Source organism: Genypterus blacodes, unplaced genomic scaffold (assembly GCF_046128005.1).
Source record: "Genypterus blacodes isolate CSIRO-AG114 ecotype Tasmania unplaced genomic scaffold, CSIRO-AGI_Gbla_v1 ptg000042l_1, whole genome shotgun sequence".
Taxonomy (NCBI): Eukaryota; Metazoa; Chordata; class Actinopteri; order Ophidiiformes; family Ophidiidae; genus Genypterus; species Genypterus blacodes.
In genome coordinates this window covers 640001-658762 of record NW_027466855.1, presented here as the reverse complement: position 1 = coordinate 658762, position 18762 = coordinate 640001, and the positions used below count along the sequence as shown (strand labels likewise).

Sequence of the window (18762 nt, the reverse complement as noted above, 5' to 3'; positions counted from 1 at the left end):
GGCTGGTATTTGCTACCCTTTCTCTTACACACACACACACAAACACACACACGTGTGCGCTCTGAGGTGGAGTCTGTGCAACAGGTGTGTATGCGTGTATCTTTATTAGCTGGACAATATGATGGATGGGACTTTTGCTCGTGAAGAAAATATTCCACCTCTGAGTCAGGGAATCAGAGTTAACACACACACACACACACACACACACACACACACACACAGGTGTCCTCAAAGGCATCTGCTCATAACCTGGGTACTTTTGTACGGTTTTAGACAGTTGACCTACTACATTTCCAGGACTGAATCAGATCATGCGACACACTTTTGATCGCCTGACTGATTACATTCTGATATTTTCAATTCTGAGTTCAGTTCAGCTTCACATGTGATCTTAAAACAGTAACATATCTTATTTGTGGCCAAGCAGCTGCAGTCTAAACAGTCATCCTGATGTCAGACACAGATAAACAGAGACAGAGCTGCTGTTGTGGTGGGCAATGACATTCATTACAAACAAAACTATTGAGTGATCAAACAGCAAATTTGGACTGTGGTAAATCTGAAATTCTAGATTTGAAAGTGTGCACTAGGATAGATTTGTGCTGCAGAAAGGTTTTGACCGCAAAATCCTGATTCTGTTCCAAAGTACTACACTTTGGCTTACAGATATCAACAATACACACCCGTATTTACCTGTTCTGGTATAATTTCTTCACAGTTTAATTCTTTCAGACAAATAAACAAAGAGGCTGATGATGGAGCTTCAAGGTCAAATATCAGAGCGAATTTGTCCTTTGAGTCTTTTTTATTTCTTTCCATTTCAAAACATTAATTACTCTTGATTCTGTCCTTGCATGCTCCCGTGTACAAACGCACACAAATGACACTGAATCACTGTTTGTGTGTGTGTCTGTGCTGTTGTACTTGCAAATGTGGGTCAGCGGAGGACGAAAAGACAATTTTGGCTGGATGAAAACATGTGTGCACAAAATGACACAAATCGTGAACTGAGCATGAACACTTGCAGTATGAGTGCAGCGTATGCGTGTGTGTGTCTTGCACTTCACACTGTGGCCTTACATCATCGACTGTAAAGACAATAGACAGCATCCAGAGTTACTTGGAAAGAGAGTGGTGGAGTGGAGGACTGGGAGTACAGTATCCACCACACCCCCTGGGGCTCCCCGCACAGGCTCCAGGCCCCGGGCCAACTCTCCGAGCAGGCATATTTAGGTCACATGCAAACCTTATACTCCTATACCATGACTACATTCAGTGATTTAAACTGTTCCACTCTTCGTGCCAACTGTGGTTTAAATTAGACCAGAGGCCTAAACACAAGCCTGAACTGGTGGGAGGAGAAATGGTTGCACAGAGGAAAAGCTCAAGAAATGTCTCAAGCAGGCCACAGTTAGACAATGGAGGACTAGGAAATCGGGAATCTGCTTTCACAATAAAAGTATGGCCTGCGTCACTGTTGGCAGAGACGGGGAGATTCTGGACTTGCATGACTTATCATTTGTCTTGTACGTAAATACTGATTCAAATACTACTGGTGGCACAATACTCATGTAGGCTGGGTGGGAATACAGTGGAAAAATCGTGATCTTCCTATTTTAACTTTCCACAGACCTGTTTTGAGACACAGGGCTATGAGCTATAATTATCATAATTACAGGTAAGTGTATCACATCACAAAGGATTAAAATACCTTAATGGTACAATGTCATATCTAAAGGTAAACAAAAAAGTCACCCCATCAGCAAAACATTTGCAGGTGTTTTAAGGCACAGATTGATATCAGATGACAACAAAACCTAATTCATTCAGATTTTGTGGTGCTGCAAGGGTTTGTTTACATTAGCACAACTGCACTAGAATGTAAACAGGAGAAAAATGACCCATATTTTGAGTTATACTCCGATTAATACACAAAATTGATTTTGGCATCATGACGGGGTTTCAGGATGTGTGTTATTTACATATTTGCACAGGTTAAAATATGCGCTTGGGGCCACACTTGTATTAAACACATAAATGTGTTTAACTTTGAAAGTGGTGACCGGAAGTAAGGTGTTTATTCCTGTTTGCTTAACGGAACAACGCTGTATAATATACGGATCGACCTCACACGGCCTTACCAGCCGGCCTGTCACAAACTGTGTAATCCCAACGGGGGTGTGTGCAGCGCGCACAGCCAGTGTGGGACACGTGTGTGAGTGAGTGTGTGTGTGTGTGTAGAGAGATGATAAGCTTTACTAGGTCAGGTAAAAAACACGGTGCGCGTTTCAGACCGAATGCACTCGTTCACCTCGGCAGGCAGGCGCGCGCCCCCGACCGCTCGCTCGACGCGGAGACGGCGGCGGTTCCGCGCGCGGAGTCTGTCTGCATCTGGGGAGAGGTGCGCTCCGGTTTAACGTTACCTGATGGCGGGGAGTTTAGGGGGCAAGTGAGTACGCAACGGACCGTGACTGTCACCGGACACATTTTGACACACGTCGGTTACATAACACGGCGTACCGCCGTGATATCCCTCCCGCCGCTAAGAAAGAACTCCCCAAGTTCACTCGCCCATATCCGCATTCGGAGCCGCTCCGGCTCAACGCATCATCTGCTAAAATCGCAGCCGGTGGAGCGCGCGAGCGATGACTTTAGGAGGTGACGAGTTGATAGCTTGGGCTTGGCGGATAACGGGTGCCGGTGTGCGTTCACGAGCTAAAATGAGACGTTTATATTTACCGTGTCGTCCGTCCCCGTGGCACCCGGACCCTGACGGTCGTCGCTCACTCTCTCCCTCTCTCTTTCTCACTCTCTCACTCTCTCACTCTCACCCTGCTCGCGCTCTACCGGGTCTTCTCTCCACCGCTGCTGCTGGCTCACGCTCCCCGCCTCTCTCTCTCCCTCTCCCCCTCTCTCTCTCTCCCTGTGCCTCTCTCGCCGCATAGGCCGCCGCACTGGAGAGAAAGTGTCCGCCGGGTCCTAGAGTCTGCCATCGTGGAACACGCGCGCACACATACACATAGGCACGAGTTAGACAGGTGTAGCAGTGAATCGATATCTGAAACGTTCAAACTAAACTGATACCCTTGTTCCTCCTTTAAGTGAGAGATCAAGATTTTACAAACATACTCCTATTTGCTGCGTCTTGCCAGTGTAATCGATCCTCCCAAGTTTACCCGTCAGCTCCCTCCATGATGCAAGACCGAGCACTTTACTTCACCGGGAGTGTGAAGAGTGTGAAGTGGAGGATGCATTCCGATTCAGAGGTCATGACCTTACAATTACAACATGACATAAAACAGTTATGAAGGATTCACAGCAAAGCAAAGCAAATATGAGTAGGCCTAGATGTGAAAAATTCGGACCTGTCACTTTAAAACACTAATACATTGAGATCCTATATGCTATGTAGTTCATTGAGAGTGTGTAATTAATTTTTCATAGTCCTTTTTGTAAGTTCAGTTAAGTTGAAGTAAAACAAAAAAGTATTGAGTTATGGGGATCAAAATAATTAAATTGTTCCCTCAATGATAACACACACAAACACACACACACACCACTGCTGAGCTACAAATGTCAATGATCAGCTCAGAATTTATCAATCAACCCTTGCATGTGCGCTGTAACACTGGTATAATCCTTTAATCCAATGGCATCAAAGCATTGGCGTCATTTTCAAATCCCTAAATAAAAAGAGGAAACAAATTTTTCTTCCTTCCCGCTGAATTGAACTCAAACATCCAGATGTTTAGTGAACATATCAAACAGGCTTATTGGAGACATTGTGTGAGCTTCACATCAGCCTCTTTCATTTACATTTTTGTCCCTCTACAGCAGTATTGTGTTGTTGTTTACTCACAAAGCATCTCTCTTGTTGCGTACAGCCAAACACATTACAACACTTTCCCTGGTGAATAAGCCCCTTTGGTTGATGATCTCACAGGCAAGGTCTTATAAGGAGAGCGTTATTATCCATTAATGTGCAGAAATACACTCTCTGTCTACCCAACCTGATACTCAGTCAAACTTCCACAAAGAAGCAAACCAAAGAGTAATTTGAGCTCATTCTAAAAATATGTGTTTGATGTCAGTGTGTGTGTGTGAGTGGGTGTGTGTGTGTGTGGCAGCCATACAAAGGCAAACTGCTGCACAGTAGTTATCTTCCTTTTCCGCCCTCTAAAGGTCAGAGTCTTCATAATGACAACACACATATACTATTAACATACTTCTAAAATATTTGCTCTCCAGTACATCAACATACCAAGCAGTAGAACCCAAGAGTATTTGGATTATTTGGAGGGGTTTAGGTGTTAAATTGCAGTTAAGTGCAGTTAAACACCGTTTCTGCATTGATTTGACATTTCTTTGTCTGGTGGTTTCTTAAGTCTCCACCTCCAACATGCAGGTGGATGGACAAGTTCAAGCTTGTTCAGTGGCTGAAGTCAGAAATCACCCTGGAGCACAGAAACACAAGGCCACGTCAAAGTGTAAAATGAAGGTTGATTGATAAGTTCCGAGCCATTGGAGTTCCCTTTTTCAGAAATCAGAAATAAATCATCCACTGCTTTGACATTTGAGGCCAATCCTTTTATTGGGGGAGAGTGTGTGTTTGTGCATGTGTGTGTGTGTGTGTGTGTTGTTCAGACCAAATCATTTGAAAACAATACTAGTCTTGGTTATTTATAAGATATATAGATAGATAGATAGATAGATAGATAGATAGATAGATAGATAGATAGATAGATAGATAGATAGATAGATAGATAGATAGATAGATAGATATACTTAATAATGGTTATTTGTCATAACCTTAAGTTGATTAGTTGAATAGATTAAATGGTTGATAAAAATATATTTTGTACGTAAAATAATGCCTTCATCGTCTTGTATCTAACTGGATACAGTTAGATACACATACAGTATATTCTTTAAGTCACAGTTACAGGTGTAGAAAGCTGAACTGCCTGTAGTTTGTTGTGTTTATAAACAGGTGGAGATGTGAAGGTGGAGAGTTGTGATTCCTGATATTGAATCAAAATTAAAACAAGTTTGGTCTTTGAGGAAAAAAGTGTGAAGGGGAAAGTCCCCTGGGTACAATTTGGTGTGTGTGTGTGTGTGTGAGTGATGGGAGGGCGGGAGGTTATTTATAGCAGTCAGTGAGGTCAACGCGCGGCTATAACAACAGACACCCTCAAAGAGCTTTATTCAGACTATAGTATACACCCCCATCTAGCATACACACTCTCCCTCTCTCTCTGTCTCACACACACACACACACACACACACACACACATTCATGACCTCTGAAGGAAGCTCATGGGAAAAGTGGGAACAGCTCGACCATACTAATGAGGACACTAAATCAGCAGGAAAGTTAAAAAGTCTTCCATTCTTGTTTTTTTGGGGGCCTATTAATAGAAATCAGGTCACAACCCAACGCGCCTCAAAGGAACAGGTTTTTTTTCAAAGGTGTCTTGAGGTGATTCTGATCTGTTTTGGGCAAAACCAAACCAATATCTGGCTGCTGGCCGTGTTTTACTCCACCGGCATTCCTCACATTCCCAATATGATAGAAGTTTGTAGGCCGGTGGGCAAAGTGCCTACATTTACCTGACATCTTGTTAATGACATCCTTCCTCCGTTATTAAAGTTTAATATATGAAGTCAAACATGATTACCCTGAAACCACGCAAATTGTTCTCATGTGTGTCTGTTCTTTCCAGCATCCTGCTCAGAGTACATGCCTTCATAGTTATCAATATGTCCAGATAAATATGGAAACAAATGTTTCTCCTGACGGATAAAGCAGTTGTTACTTTGTTTGAAACTCTTGTTGCTTTGATTCAACCCCCTTTCTGCTCGTGTGAGGCCTGAATTGAACAGACCGTGTTGTTTCTCACGGGTTCCCAGTGGCATTGAAGGTTCTGCAACGTCGCTCGATTTAGATTAGTTTGTATCGCAGACAATCAAAGTCAAGGATCAACGCGCAGAAATAAATTGGGAGCAGGAAGTTTCCTATTCTTTACACAGATTCTTTGACGTACACTTGAAAATTAATGGAATGCTACATAAATGTGCCTCTTGGTTACATCCCCCCTGAAACTGGCAGAGACCACAGGAGCGCAGATGTTTCCGTTAAATATTTATTGCAGATGAAACACGGATCCACACTTTGCTGTCGGCACCGGCAGGTTCAGAGCTGAAAGCGTTTACAGTTTCGTGTGAGGACATGTCAGCCCTGTCACTCTCAGTTTCACTCCTTCTTTTAACACTCGCTCACACACTCGCTCTCACACACACACTCTTACACTGTTGGGCTGGTGGTGGGTCGTAATATTCTAACCTGAGCTAAATCTAAAAGAGCAAAGGGAACCCTGAAACGTTGAGCCCTGCCTGCCAATATTTGAAGAATATGTATTTAAATATATATAAACTGTATATTTACACCAACTAAAGCTCATGCAGGATTTGCATACAGATATCAATCAGTCTCTGTGTGTTTGGGGGGGAGGGGGTGCAGGTATCAGCAGCACCTTAGGGCCTGGTCCACGTTGTGTTCTGACTTTACACACACACACACACAATCGGATGGATTTTCAACAACCTCAGTGATTTAAAACTCTGTTGCTGTGGTAGCGCCACCACCAGGTCAACTGATGATTGGATGTTTTTTTTTTTTGCATGTCATGCAAATGTAGATAAACTCATTCAGTCAGGAGATGAAGCAGTGATGTAGAATGAGAAGCAACCGCTCAGCTTTGGCAGCCAATTGTTGCAATACAGGTACGAACATCAGGATCTACTTCGCCCAGATGTGACAATTGAGCTAAAATTGTCTCAAAGTGGACAGAGAACATCCAGAGCAATCCTGAAGGGGGGGGGGGGGGGGGGGTCTGTGGTCCAACTGCAGTACCTGGACACACAGCAGTCTGGAGCATCTGAGCTGCTTTCACACACAGCGCTCACAGCACCATCATCATCATCATCATCCAGGTAGTGGTGACCTGGACGGGGACTTCAACTTTACACTCTGCATGGCGTCAGCTAGGGGGCGCTGTGCTGGATGCAGCGTGAGAAGCTGTAAAAGCTTATCGTCTCAGCAGGGCCTGACCATACACAGGCACGCACACACACACACACACACACACACAAACACATCGCTGTCTTCGCTCAAACCCAATGAATAAATGGCAAAAACAAAAACTAAATCCAAGCAAAGCAATAAATACTAAGCACACAGTGCTGAAACTTCAAAGTTGCAACTCATTTCTCATCTCTTCCATCTTCCTCCTCCTCCTCTTCTTTCACATTCCACTGTGATCACCTCCAGTCAGTCAGCCTTCAGCCTTCCACTCGTTCCACGCAGGCTTTTAAGCCCGGTCCATTTCCTTCCCGTCTCTCTGTCTCTCCATCGCTCGCCCTCTCACTTACTCAGCCCTCTCTCTTTCCATCGCAGAGCGCAGACACACACACACACACACTACAGTACAAATCAGTAGCTTTCAGATTAGCTATGAGTGATCACATCCAGATCAAAAAGAAAGTAAAACCACAGTGACAAGACAAACAGGATCACAGCTATACATCAGTAGAGACCCGGGCGGGCGTTTGGTGTCCAGCATTGTGATTGGTTGATTGGCAGTGGAGCTCTAATCCCATTGGTTTCAGATACATGTAGATGTACGCATATACGACTGCAGCAGGGTCGTCTTTGGCCGTGCCTGAGGAGAAACACAAACCCAAACCATCATCACTTCATCTCTCTACCCTCAGGACTTCAGAACGATGTTATGAGGCCTACATGTGTTTGTAATCACTTACTGTTATTGTTTATCCTGCGATCACGTTAACCTGCTGAAGAGAGACAGAGAGAGAGAGAGAGAGAGAGAGAGAGGTCAGCGGTGCTCCAGCTTGGTGCCAGACTCTGAATGAGGGGCAGAGCAGCTGTCAGCATAGAAACATAAAACAGGAGTGGACTTGGCAGGCGGTGGAGAAACTCCAGAGGAGAGATAAGAGCCCATTGTGGAAGCTGTTGATACAGTAAACCTGATGACCTGAGTGTGTCCATCACGCCGCTTCCTGTCTGTACGTTTAGGCGTTGCTGGTTGGAGTCGGAGCGCAGGTTTGGTATTATAATGAGGATGTAGTCAGAGGGGGAAAGGGAGCGGACCAGGAAATAGTTTCACCTCTTCTCCTCTGCAGGGGTCGCCTCGTAAAGAGGAGGGGCTCCATAAAGAGCAGGCTAATGAGAAGGCACGCTAATGACGCCTGCAACCAGCCTGCAGGCACGAGGACCTGGAGAAAGTGGAAGTCCAGCGGGGGCGGCGGTGGCGGAGAGGGACGTGCAGAGGCTTGCGACCGCAATTACATTTACATTCTTGGCAAATGGCTGCTGGTCAATGCGGCGCTCCAAAGTCTGTGTAAGTGCCTACACACACAGGGGCTTCTGCTGAGGAAGTTTATCTGTGAGCGGCAAACCAGAGCTGAACCCTTTTTGTGGTCTGGGCTTGAGTTTGGTTGATGTCATTTGTTCAGCCGGACCAATTTGAGCCAAAGTGCAACATTTCTCTGAGACATTAAAGTCAAACACACAGACTCCAGCTGTGCACACACACAATCGCTCTTTACCTCTGTCCTTCCCGTTCAGCAGTCTCTCCTCCTCCTCCCGACCATCATCTACAGACAGAAGAGAGGGGGAGAAGTTAGGATAGGTTGATTATGATCACATGAAGATGAAACACATGATGGGTCACCGATCAGATCAACAATAGAGTTCATCTTCATCCAGTGGTGCTTATGAGGCACTAGATGATGGGAGATGATTGTAGATTCCACTCAGGTGTAAGACGCACAGACACACAGAACTGAGCCTGACAGCAAGAGCACCGAGCTCACACAGCTCAATTAGACTGAATATGATTTGCATTTGAATTTGAATTGTGAGTGGGTACCCGTGTGTGTGTGTGTGTGTGTGTGTGTGTGTGTGTGTGTGTGTGCGTGTGTGTGCGTGTGTGTGCGTGTGTGTGTGTGTGTGTGTACCAGAGTGGAGCTCTTTGACCAGTGAGGACACGGTGTTGGTGATGGAGTCGGCCGCCACCAGCAGGTCGTTCCTCAGGTTCCTCCTTGAGCCTGCAGGACACAGAAGAGGACGACAACATCAAATAAAACACAACTACAACTGGTCTTATTTAAATCTTGTACAATACAAATGCTTTCTGACAACCAACTTGATGATTCAAGAACCGTATGGAGAATTTAGGAGCCTGGATGAGAATCTGATGTTGAGAGCTTTGTGTTCCCATATGGGCATCTTTTGTTTTGTCTGCCAACTATCTGAGTTTACAGACACACAACTATCACTACACTGTTCCCTGGACCTTTCTTTATTGTCAGACAGTTACAGAGCATCATGAACTGCAGATAAGGTGAAGTAAATGCACATGTTGATGAGGCTGGGATCAATAAGGAGATGGAATAACAGGATGTGGCAGAATTACAATGAATCAATCATGATAAATTGGTTTAAAGTTTGGTTTACTTTAAAGAAATCAGCAGTAAAAATCACTTAAGATTCAAACTTTGTATCTAGAAACCTAAACTCTGCCGCTTGCAGCCAAAACAGAGAAAAAGCAACAAGCAAGCAGCAAAGTAAAGCGTTTAGTGGAACCACATGTAAACTCTGTGGTCCCTCTGCTGATGTGATGTAAGCTGACAGGACATTATGAGTTCAACATGACACAATAACACACAGTCTCAGCCAATCAGGCTTCATTAGAGCCTGAGACTCAAACCTCAACATAGCTCAAATCTGCATGACCTCTAACAAGAAACAAGGGCAGTCTTTCCTGTTTATCTGCACCCAGAAACACAAACACCAATAGAAGTAATAATAGCACTGACCCAGGAGTCATACCTTGAGCAAAGGCCTCCTGCACGTCACCTCCCACCCCGGCGAGGGAGTCCTGAGGCGGGTACGTGTGCCCCTGGTGAGGGACGGGGCCTGCTGAGCGGACGCTGGCCGGGCTGGGTCGAGAGGGCGACGCCTGGGAGGAGCCGGCTGCCTGTGCCTGAGACGGGGAGCAGCAGGTCAGCAAAGAAAAAAGAATAACTGAGAATGATCACTTTAACTCAGAGCATGACCTCTAAAATGAATACAATAGCATAACAAGCAGCGGGGTCAAAGGGTCAAACTTACTGCCTGTCGCTGCTCCTCATCCTAGAGGGTCACGACATGACAGAGGGAAACGAAGAGGGAGGAAGAGCATGGAAGAAAAGAAGTCAGACACAGAATGGGGAAAAGGTAAACGTCGCAAAAGAAAAGAACAGCAGAGCGGCAGTGCAATGGGAAAGTGAGGTCAGGGTGAGGGGAGGAGAGAAGAGAGGTGGAGGAGAGAGGAGAGAGGAGAGAGGAGAGAGGAGATACACCAGCTAGTGTGTCACATCTGTCTGTGTGTGTGTGTCACCTTGAGGAGCTTCATCAGTCCCTCCAGCTGCACCATCAGCTCCCTCCTGCTCTCCTGCAGCGACGACATCCTCTGCTCCAGTTCATCTTTCCTCTGTCTGCAACACAAAAACACACTTCCTGTTTAGGTGACAAACAGACGGGAGCAAAGCGCCGGCACCAGGGTTTGAGTTTGACTTGGAAAATCAGAAAAGTGTGTAAAATGATTGGCCATTAAGGAGGAAGGACGCTCAGGAGTCATCTCAGCCGGCACCTGCCTGACCCCTAGTGGCCATCAGGCTGCATAACAGTGGGAACCTCACAGAGACCTTCATGACCCCAGGGTGGGTAAGGGTTAAATCTGTGTGTTTAATGATGACTGACGTGTGAACTCATCCTTTCCAGAGAGTGTGTTAAGTTAAAGGTGTAACAGGCTGCCATCTTTATAAAAACTGTAAGAACAAATGAGATAGGGGTGGAGAAACATAAGGTGCCAGGTTCCGTCTCCACTCTGCTCCTGTCTGCCAGTGTCCGGTCCTTTAGAGCTTCTTCTTCTTCTGTCATAATGAAGGCAGTGTTGTGCCTGTGGGAGGTTATTTTTATATTTGGGCCGGTCACTCTGTTCACCATCTGCCCTGCCATCTGCCACCATGTCGTCTCTCCCTCTGAGCTGCAAAACAACCCTGCGGATTTCCCACCAAATGTGACGCCACAGCGGGAGATCGTTTAAATAAATAATACTAAAAATGCATGAAAGCACCTTGAAGATGATTTGTAGGGATTTTCCACAAGATTGTCTATTTGGGGTCAAAGGTAATAGTGAGAGTTAAGGTGGTCTCTTCTGATTGGTCCTCCCGTGTTTACCTGAGCAGGCGCAGCTCGGCCAGCAGAGTGGGGTTGGTGCTTCCTCTCTCCGGGCTGGGCTGGCACGCCGCCTCGTGCTCCGCGCGGAGACGACTGATCTCCGCCAAGATCTCTCTGGGAAATATAAACAAGCTGGTGAGCTCAAGCTGAAGGCGCTTAACACCACCGCACACACCAAAAGACAACAACGCACGCCGAAGACACACACACACACACACAAGCTGTCTTTGGCCTTGCATTCTAGTGGTGTACACACACACAACCAGTTGGGATTAGAGAACATGAAGCCACTTGTTGTATTTGGAAGACACACACTCAGATACAGCTTCTACATGTATACACACATATACACACACATGTATACATGTTGTCGTTCTTGATTTGCCCGCTCATCTGTTCTCACCTGTTTTTGCTCTCCAGCTGAGCGATCAGCTCCCTCTTCTGTTTGTTCACATCAAAGTTGATGCTCCGGTTTGGTATCACCTGAACACACACACACACACACACACACACACACACACACACACACATACAGTGGCTGTGGTTAGATTATTTATCATTCACTGGCAAAAGACTTCCTTAGCAGACCTCCGTGAGTGCAGAGCTAGTGTAACCACAGAGTGTACATGAGTGACATATATGTGTGTGTGTGTGTGCAGGGGCGGAGTGACTCACTGTGGAGCCGTCAGTCTCAGCCAGTCGGGTTGTGTAGCGGGCGATCAGCTTGTGCTCCTCGTCCTGCCTGCTGGGAACGTCCACGCCACTGACAAAACATGCAGAGAGATTTAACCCCTACAAGCCTGCAACCTGGAGACTGTTTACAGCTTCAATCAACCCAATGTGTAGCATGCAGCGGAGGAAAATGCCTCAGTAGATGAACATGCCACACACACACAAACACAGCACTGCATCAACACAAACAAAACAACCGCGTGGAAAGAAATCAAAGACTGGACTACTACACGTTTCTAATAATCGCAATCTGAATCTACTTCATTTCAAACCCTAGATTTGCTCTTGGAAAACTTGTAACAACTGTTTGAGCAGCACTTGTAAGGTTTAGTAAGCGACTCCTGTCTCCTGTCTCACCGTGGGCTGCTCTGGAGGCGAGAGACATAAGCGGCTATCAAAGCGTGTTCCTCGTTCGTACGCTGAGCGGCTGCCAGGCTGAATCCAAAACACAAGAAGACAAGAAAAGAAAGGCAGTAGATGGTCAGCATGATTGTACGTCTCTGTACTGTTCTTCTCCTTTCTGTCTGTTCATTATGCTGCTGTCGCTTCTGCTGCAGGCTTTGAATTTAACCGCAGCTTCATCCAGGGAAATTGCCGATTGTTGAGTGGTCGTATGAGAAGGATTAGAATGAAGCAAGCCATTAAAACACACAACGCTAAACAAGTGTTAATGTCCACACGGAAAACATTGACGAAGAGTAAAGAGTTCCTCCTCTCAGTGCGGCCCTTACCTCTTGGAGGAGTCTGGAGCGGAGGAGGACAGCAGCATAGCCTCGTTGCTAATGGGACGAGGTGGGCTACACACACACAAGCACACACACACACAAAAGACGTCAGCATAAAAAACACACACATAACAAATCTTAACCACATCAACTGAGCAAATATGAAGCTAGGAAAACAATCATGAAAACACAAGAGCCAGGTTACCACTAAACACACATACCAACACACACACACACACACACACTCTCCCTCGCTCTCTGTCACATGCCTGTGTGCATTCACGCAACAGTGAATTGCACTGAGCAAACACAGACAGGGCAAAGATCAGAGAGAGAGAGAGAGAGAGAGAGAGAGAGAGACAGAAGGAATGCATAGAAAGAAGAAAAAAAAGAAATGCAGAGAAAGGAGAGAGCAGAGGAGGAAGAAGGAGTCACAAACATACTCACAGGAGCGGATCCTATGTACAGGCCTGAGCACCGGAGTGTGTGAGCGCGCCTGTGTGTGTGTGTGTGTGTGTGTGCGCCTGTGTGTGTGTGTGTGTCAGAGCTTGCCGGTCTGTAACGACCCGGCCGCTGTTCGGTATCAAAACACTCCAGATCTCACCGTGGGGGGCGGAGCCAACAGAATGATTGGTGGCTGCTGGGAATTTTCACCACGTGTTCACCAAAGCGGCGCCGTAATTCCTGGTACAGTTACTTGTTGATACTTGTTGTAGTTAACTTGTTGTAACTCTACCGGTGCCAACACAGAGATGTGGTGTGAAGCAGAGGAAGCATGAAAGTGTGTGTGTGTGTGTGTGTGTGTGTGTGTGTGTTCTTACACTATGTTGGCGAGGTTCAGGGTCCTCTCTGGTTCCTCTGGGTAGAGGGGATGGGGCGGCTGTCTGGACGGCACACAGCCCAGAGTCCTGCTCAGGGCTCGACCCAGCTTCATCGCCGGGGACTTCTACACACACACAAACATTCACACACACACACGTCAGCTCAACAGATATAAATTATGAGACTAAACTCCAGCTGTAGATTCTATCTGGTGTGTGTATTGTTTGTCACAATGAAATATACTGTGGCAATAGTATATATGTCCCACACACACACACACACAAACACACACACACACTGCCCCCTGGTGTGAGGATAGTGTGATCACACGCCCGTCTCACCCAGGACGAGTGCTCCTTCATCTGATGCTGGGCGCTGTGTGAGCCGCTGGTGTTCCCGCGCCAAAAACACTTCTGGCAGAGCTGGTAGCCACGGCAACGGAGGCAGCGATAGCGAAAGCCTGTCATGCTGTTGCTACGACAATAGGAGCATGACACGGGGTGATGGACTGAGGGGGAGAGAGAGAGGGAAAGAGAGGGGGGGGGAGAGAGATAGAGAGGGGGGGGAGGGAGAGAGAGAGAGACAGAGAGAGAGATGGAGAGAGAGAGAGAGAGAGGGAGAGAGAGAGAGGGAGAGGGAGAGGGAGAGAGAGAGAAAGAGAATTTGCTTCATCATCTGACTCAGTTTGGTAGTTTGAGTTCTTTGTCTCCTGCACATTAAAGCTTTGATTCTATTCGGCATGAATCGGCGTTGTTGTACTCAGAATAACAGATAAACTATAGACAAAGCTCTGTCACATTACAATACTTCCTGTGATACACAGAAGACTGAGGCCTCAGCAGAATCCACTGAGACAAGAAAGTAAAACAACAACCAACAAAATGACAGAAGACACAACCTCCACTCAGCAACACAACACTGAGTTAATGTGAACCGTTTGAGTCGGCTGAGAGTCTGGTGGACAAACAATACAGCATGTTGTTGCACACACACACACACACACACACACACACACACACACACACACACACACACACACAGATTGAGAGATTTGGCTGTAAATCAGTTACTTCCTGCATGAGTCTGTGTATGCCTGGGCCGGATGTGTGTGTGTTTGTGTGTGTGTGTGTGTGTGTGTGTGTGTGTGTGTGTGTGTGTGTGTGTGTACCGTGCTCCACATTGGCCATGCGGTGAATCAGAGGCAGCCAGACGAGGCACTGAGGAGGATCGGCCACGATGTCCAGGAACATATTCAGCGTGACTCGCTTCTACACAACAAAACAATAATTAACACTTTAAACCAGAAACACCAATGCAGTTCTACAACATATCATTTCAGTGAAAGATAATCAATGCAGTAAAAGGAGAGATAGATGTGTGTGTGTGTGTGTGTGTGTGTGTGTGTGTGTGTAAGTGTACCTTTTGTGGGAAGCATGAGCGTGCCAGAGTGTGTGTGTAGCCGAAAGAGGGTCCTTCATGCACAGCAGTGGGCAACTTTAGAGCTTCTCTCAGCAAGCTGTCAAATTTGGACAGGAGCAGGACGCCGTTGGAGTCAGATACCTGAGAAAACACATCTACACACACACACACACACACACACACACACGAGAATCAACACACACAAACTGCAGCACTGGTACGGCTTTCCCACTAGGTGGCACATATGCGTGTAACTAAATGATGTAATGACTGATCTGTAAGCTGTTGATGGAACTCACAGCGAAGTTTATCAATCAGTTTTCCTCCACATAGCGTCGCCAGCATCGCCTTCACAGAGAGCACAGTCAGACGGCGGTCAGCCTCGCTGGAACACACACACACACACACACACACACACACACACACACACACACACACACACAAACTGTTACAAGAGAATAAAACATTGTTTTCAAAATGTCACCCTTCACTTTGATGACATTTGATGTGACGGTTCTGTGGCGTGATGAAGGGCGGTTGAGGTGAGGCGGCGGCGTTCTGAGAGCTTGAATTCCATGCATGCTCATTTTATTGGTGTCAAACCCTCAGCAAATAACCTTTAACTATCTGCTTGGTCACACACCTGCAGAGGTGAGTGGTAAAGTGTGTTTGTTTAGAATAGAGTGAACGTGGGAGAACCTTTCAACAATACACACATGCTGGGTTTGGAAACAAAGTGTGTATTCTCTCCGTATCCATATATCAACGAGTCAAACGTTGAGAAACTTCATGTGGGATGAAAAATACCAAAGTCCCTTGGCGTGACTTGTTGGTACCTGTCGACGGCGGCCAGGATGAAGTCAACCAGCAGGACGGTGCTCTCTCGTGGGTCGATGGTGTGTGTGGTGGGCATGCGCTTGCTGAGCTGGTTGAACAGAGCGGACACCAGGTTCTCCAGCCTGGTCACCGAGATGCCGGCGTCGAGTTCCACGGCGTTCAGACCGGCGTCCCGCACCGCCTCGATCACGTTGTAAATGTCGATCAAGTGCACTGGAAACGGGACAAGAGGGAGGCGTCGGAATAATGCAATATCCAAAATCATCTCTCTGTCTCTCCGTCTCTGTCTGCTGAGGCTCTGACCGGAAAAGCCTGGCTCAGATCCAGGAAGAGACTGAAACCTAATGGACTTACAGTTGCATCTCTTCTGAACGAATCTCAGCTTGCAGGCGGTCCGATACGTGGAGAGACAGACGGCGTCAAAGTTCTGCTCCCCTGCGATGAGACAAAGGAGAAGCTTAGAGGCTCTGCTGGAGCGTTAAACATAAAGTCTGTCTCACCTCATCCAGAGGAGGAGACGGTAACTTTATCAGTCTTTCTATTTAAAGTATTAACCCATTCTAACCCCCGGGGAGATTATGGAGTGTGTGTGTCTGTGCAGCAAACTGACAATGTGAAGAAAACTGGGACCGAGCAAGCGGAGACGACAGGGTTAAAAAAGAAAACTATGTGAGGTCAAAGGTCACTCACCCAGCTCAGTGAGGATCGGCCTCCTCTCTGCAGGATCCCCTCTTCCTCCTCCATGTTGCTGTCCACCCTCCTCCATCACCATCCTGCAGGAGGGGAGAGAAAGAGATAAACACACACGGACACACACCTGACACACTCAGCCTGATGTGTGTGCTGTGTATGTGTGTGTGTGTGTGTGTGTGTGTGTGTGTGGAGGTTTGTCAGACCGACTGGTGTCCCTGCTGTGGTTAAGAGACTATTAGGTGGTGCGTTCAGGTGATTCCACATAAAAAAGGAAAACTGACTCAGGCAGAGGGTTAGATGACAAAATACAACTACACACACACACACACACAGACAAGTTTACTGTAAGCGTGAGTTTGTTTTTCTATTTACACCCCGATGTAGTCATGGTGACACACATGCACGCAGATTCACGGTCACAGAGTGTGTGTGACAAATAAACACATTAGAGAGAGAGCAGCTGATGAAACCTGAGCTCTGGCATTTAGAGAAGTTAACAAGGGTGCAGAGGGACAGAGAGAAAAGAGAGGGAGGAGGAGAGGGAGAGGGAGAGGGGGAGAGAGAGAGAAGGGGAGAGAGGGGGAGGGAGAGAGAGAGAGAGAGAGAGAGAGGGAGAGGGGGAGAGAAAGAGGGGAGAGAGAGAGGGAGAGGGGGAGAGAGAGGGGAGAGAGAGGGGAGGGAGGGAGAGAGAGGGGAGAGAGAGGGGAGGGAGAGAGAGAGAGGGGAGAGAGAGAGAGAGGGGAGGGAGAGAGAGAGAAAGAGAGAGTGAGAGAAAGAAAGAAAGATGTAGGTAGCTTGTCAAAAACAGCTGTCAGGTGAGAAAACGGCAGACGACATCACCATGGTAACAGTAATATTACACCACAACACACACACACACACACAAATATTTGCATTCCATCTATAAATGTGATGCCATACCAACCCCCAGTACCCACACACACACACACACACACACACACACATACATTCTAAGAAATTGGTGAAGTTCTCTTGCACTCACACACACACACAGACACACACACACATTCCAGAGGGGATTTGAAAGCTTCCCAGGAGACTTCACCCTTCATCCAGACAAAAGAAGGATTCCTCCTTTCAAAAAAAACTCTGTCACACACTCACACACCCCTCTGTCTCCATACAATTGTTACAGTTCTCTCCCTCTCTCTCTCTCTCTCTCTCTTTCTCTCTCTCACACACACAAATTCTTACACAGCCTCCGTTCCTTTCACTCCTTCCTGTACAATGCTGTCTTTCTTCATCGCTCCCTCCTTTCTCTCCTGTCACTTCTCTCTTTTTCACACACACACTCACACACTCACACACACACACACTCACACTGCAAAGACCGTTGATGCTGATTTGTGCAAGTGTGTCTCTTAATCTCTACAGGTATCTGCTTGAGAGAAGACTGAAGGCTGAAGCAAAGGTTGCATCTCCTATATTACCAATAATTACCAATAACTAATCAATTGTTAGAGTTGCTGCTTGTATAAGAGGAGATGAAGCAAAGATACAGTCATAGATACAAGCGACCAATGAGCAGGCTGCAGAGATTTCCGCAGTCGTTGTTGAATATGAGCTGTGACTCTGCTCCGTTAATAAATGGATCCAGATTCTGGGCCGCAGCTCGGCTCTGAGAACCCTCCCACTGAGACGCTGCCAACACGGAGATCAGCAGGAGGAAGAGGGAATGTCGGGGAGGGAGCTGCCTGTCTCACACTAACACAGCCGGTTGAAGCAGGCCATGGCTGTCAAATAGTCCGTTTTGGGAAAGCTGTAAACTTCCAGGATGGACTTCCTAGATGCCCTCGAGCAAGGCAGATAAATAAAGGCCGGGCAGTCAGAAGACCTCAGGGTTCAGGAAAGCAGGTGTGCCGGTGTAAAAATGACGCCAGAGCTCATCTCACCCTCACTGATTGGACGACACGCAACAGTTCCAAACCAATGGCGTCCCTACGATCCCATGAGTCTCAGCGGCTCAGCCAGCACACAAACGTGCTCCCGGCCTGAGCAGGGTTGTTATTTCCAGCCCCGGCCTTGGTGATAACTGCGCCCCGTCTGTCTATGTGTCTGTCTATGTCTCCGTCTGCCTGCCTGCCTGTCTGTCTGTCTGTCTGTCTGTCCATCTCTGTGGAGCTGACACGGGGGAACATTTGGTCTGTGAGGCCGGCGTCCTATTTTAACTCTGTACACTCTCAGATATAATTACTCTTCCCCGCAAAG

General features: G+C 46.9%; 2 protein-coding genes across 18 annotated transcripts in view; both read right to left on the bottom strand.

The window, feature by feature from the left end:
• Positions 1-2904, bottom strand: part of LOC142999239 (DNA (cytosine-5)-methyltransferase 3A-like) — a 29959-nt gene extending 27055 nt beyond the window's left edge. For all 9 annotated transcript variants that reach the window (XM_076148684.1, XM_076148685.1, XM_076148688.1 and 6 more), the window contains exon 1: positions 2740-2904. The gene's annotated coding sequence lies outside the window, so the exon portion shown is untranslated. The remainder of the gene's footprint in view (positions 1-2739) is intronic.
• A 3225-nt stretch (positions 2905-6129) lies between these two features.
• Positions 6130-18762, bottom strand: part of LOC142999237 (dystrobrevin beta-like) — a 19063-nt gene continuing 6430 nt past the window's right edge. For 5 of the 9 annotated variants that reach the window (XM_076148677.1, XM_076148679.1, XM_076148678.1 and 2 more), the window contains 19 exons: positions 16531-16613; positions 16195-16275; positions 15840-16053; positions 15303-15388; positions 15004-15158; positions 14753-14852; positions 13926-14092; positions 13584-13708; positions 12769-12834; positions 12395-12472; positions 11981-12068; positions 11709-11788; positions 11306-11419; positions 10464-10560; positions 9914-10067; positions 9040-9129; positions 8629-8676; positions 7822-7854; positions 6130-7721 (listed from right to left, as the gene is read on the bottom strand). In XM_076148677.1, the coding sequence (XP_076004792.1) occupies positions 7847-7854; positions 8629-8676; positions 9040-9129; positions 9914-10067; positions 10464-10560; positions 11306-11419; positions 11709-11788; positions 11981-12068; positions 12395-12472; positions 12769-12834; positions 13584-13708; positions 13926-14092; positions 14753-14852; positions 15004-15158; positions 15303-15388; positions 15840-16053; positions 16195-16275; positions 16531-16612 (1833 nt within the window). In that variant the 5' untranslated portion in view covers position 16613 and the 3' untranslated portion in view covers positions 6130-7721; positions 7822-7846. Of the gene's footprint in view, positions 7722-7821; positions 7855-8628; positions 8677-9039; positions 9130-9900; positions 10068-10463; positions 10561-11305; positions 11420-11708; positions 11789-11980; positions 12069-12394; positions 12473-12768; positions 12835-13583; positions 13709-13925; positions 14093-14752; positions 14853-15003; positions 15159-15302; positions 15389-15839; positions 16054-16194; positions 16276-16530; positions 16614-18762 lie in introns of all 9 variants that reach the window. The other 4 variants (XR_012963300.1, XR_012963299.1, XM_076148682.1 and 1 more) reach the window with 4 other exon arrangements.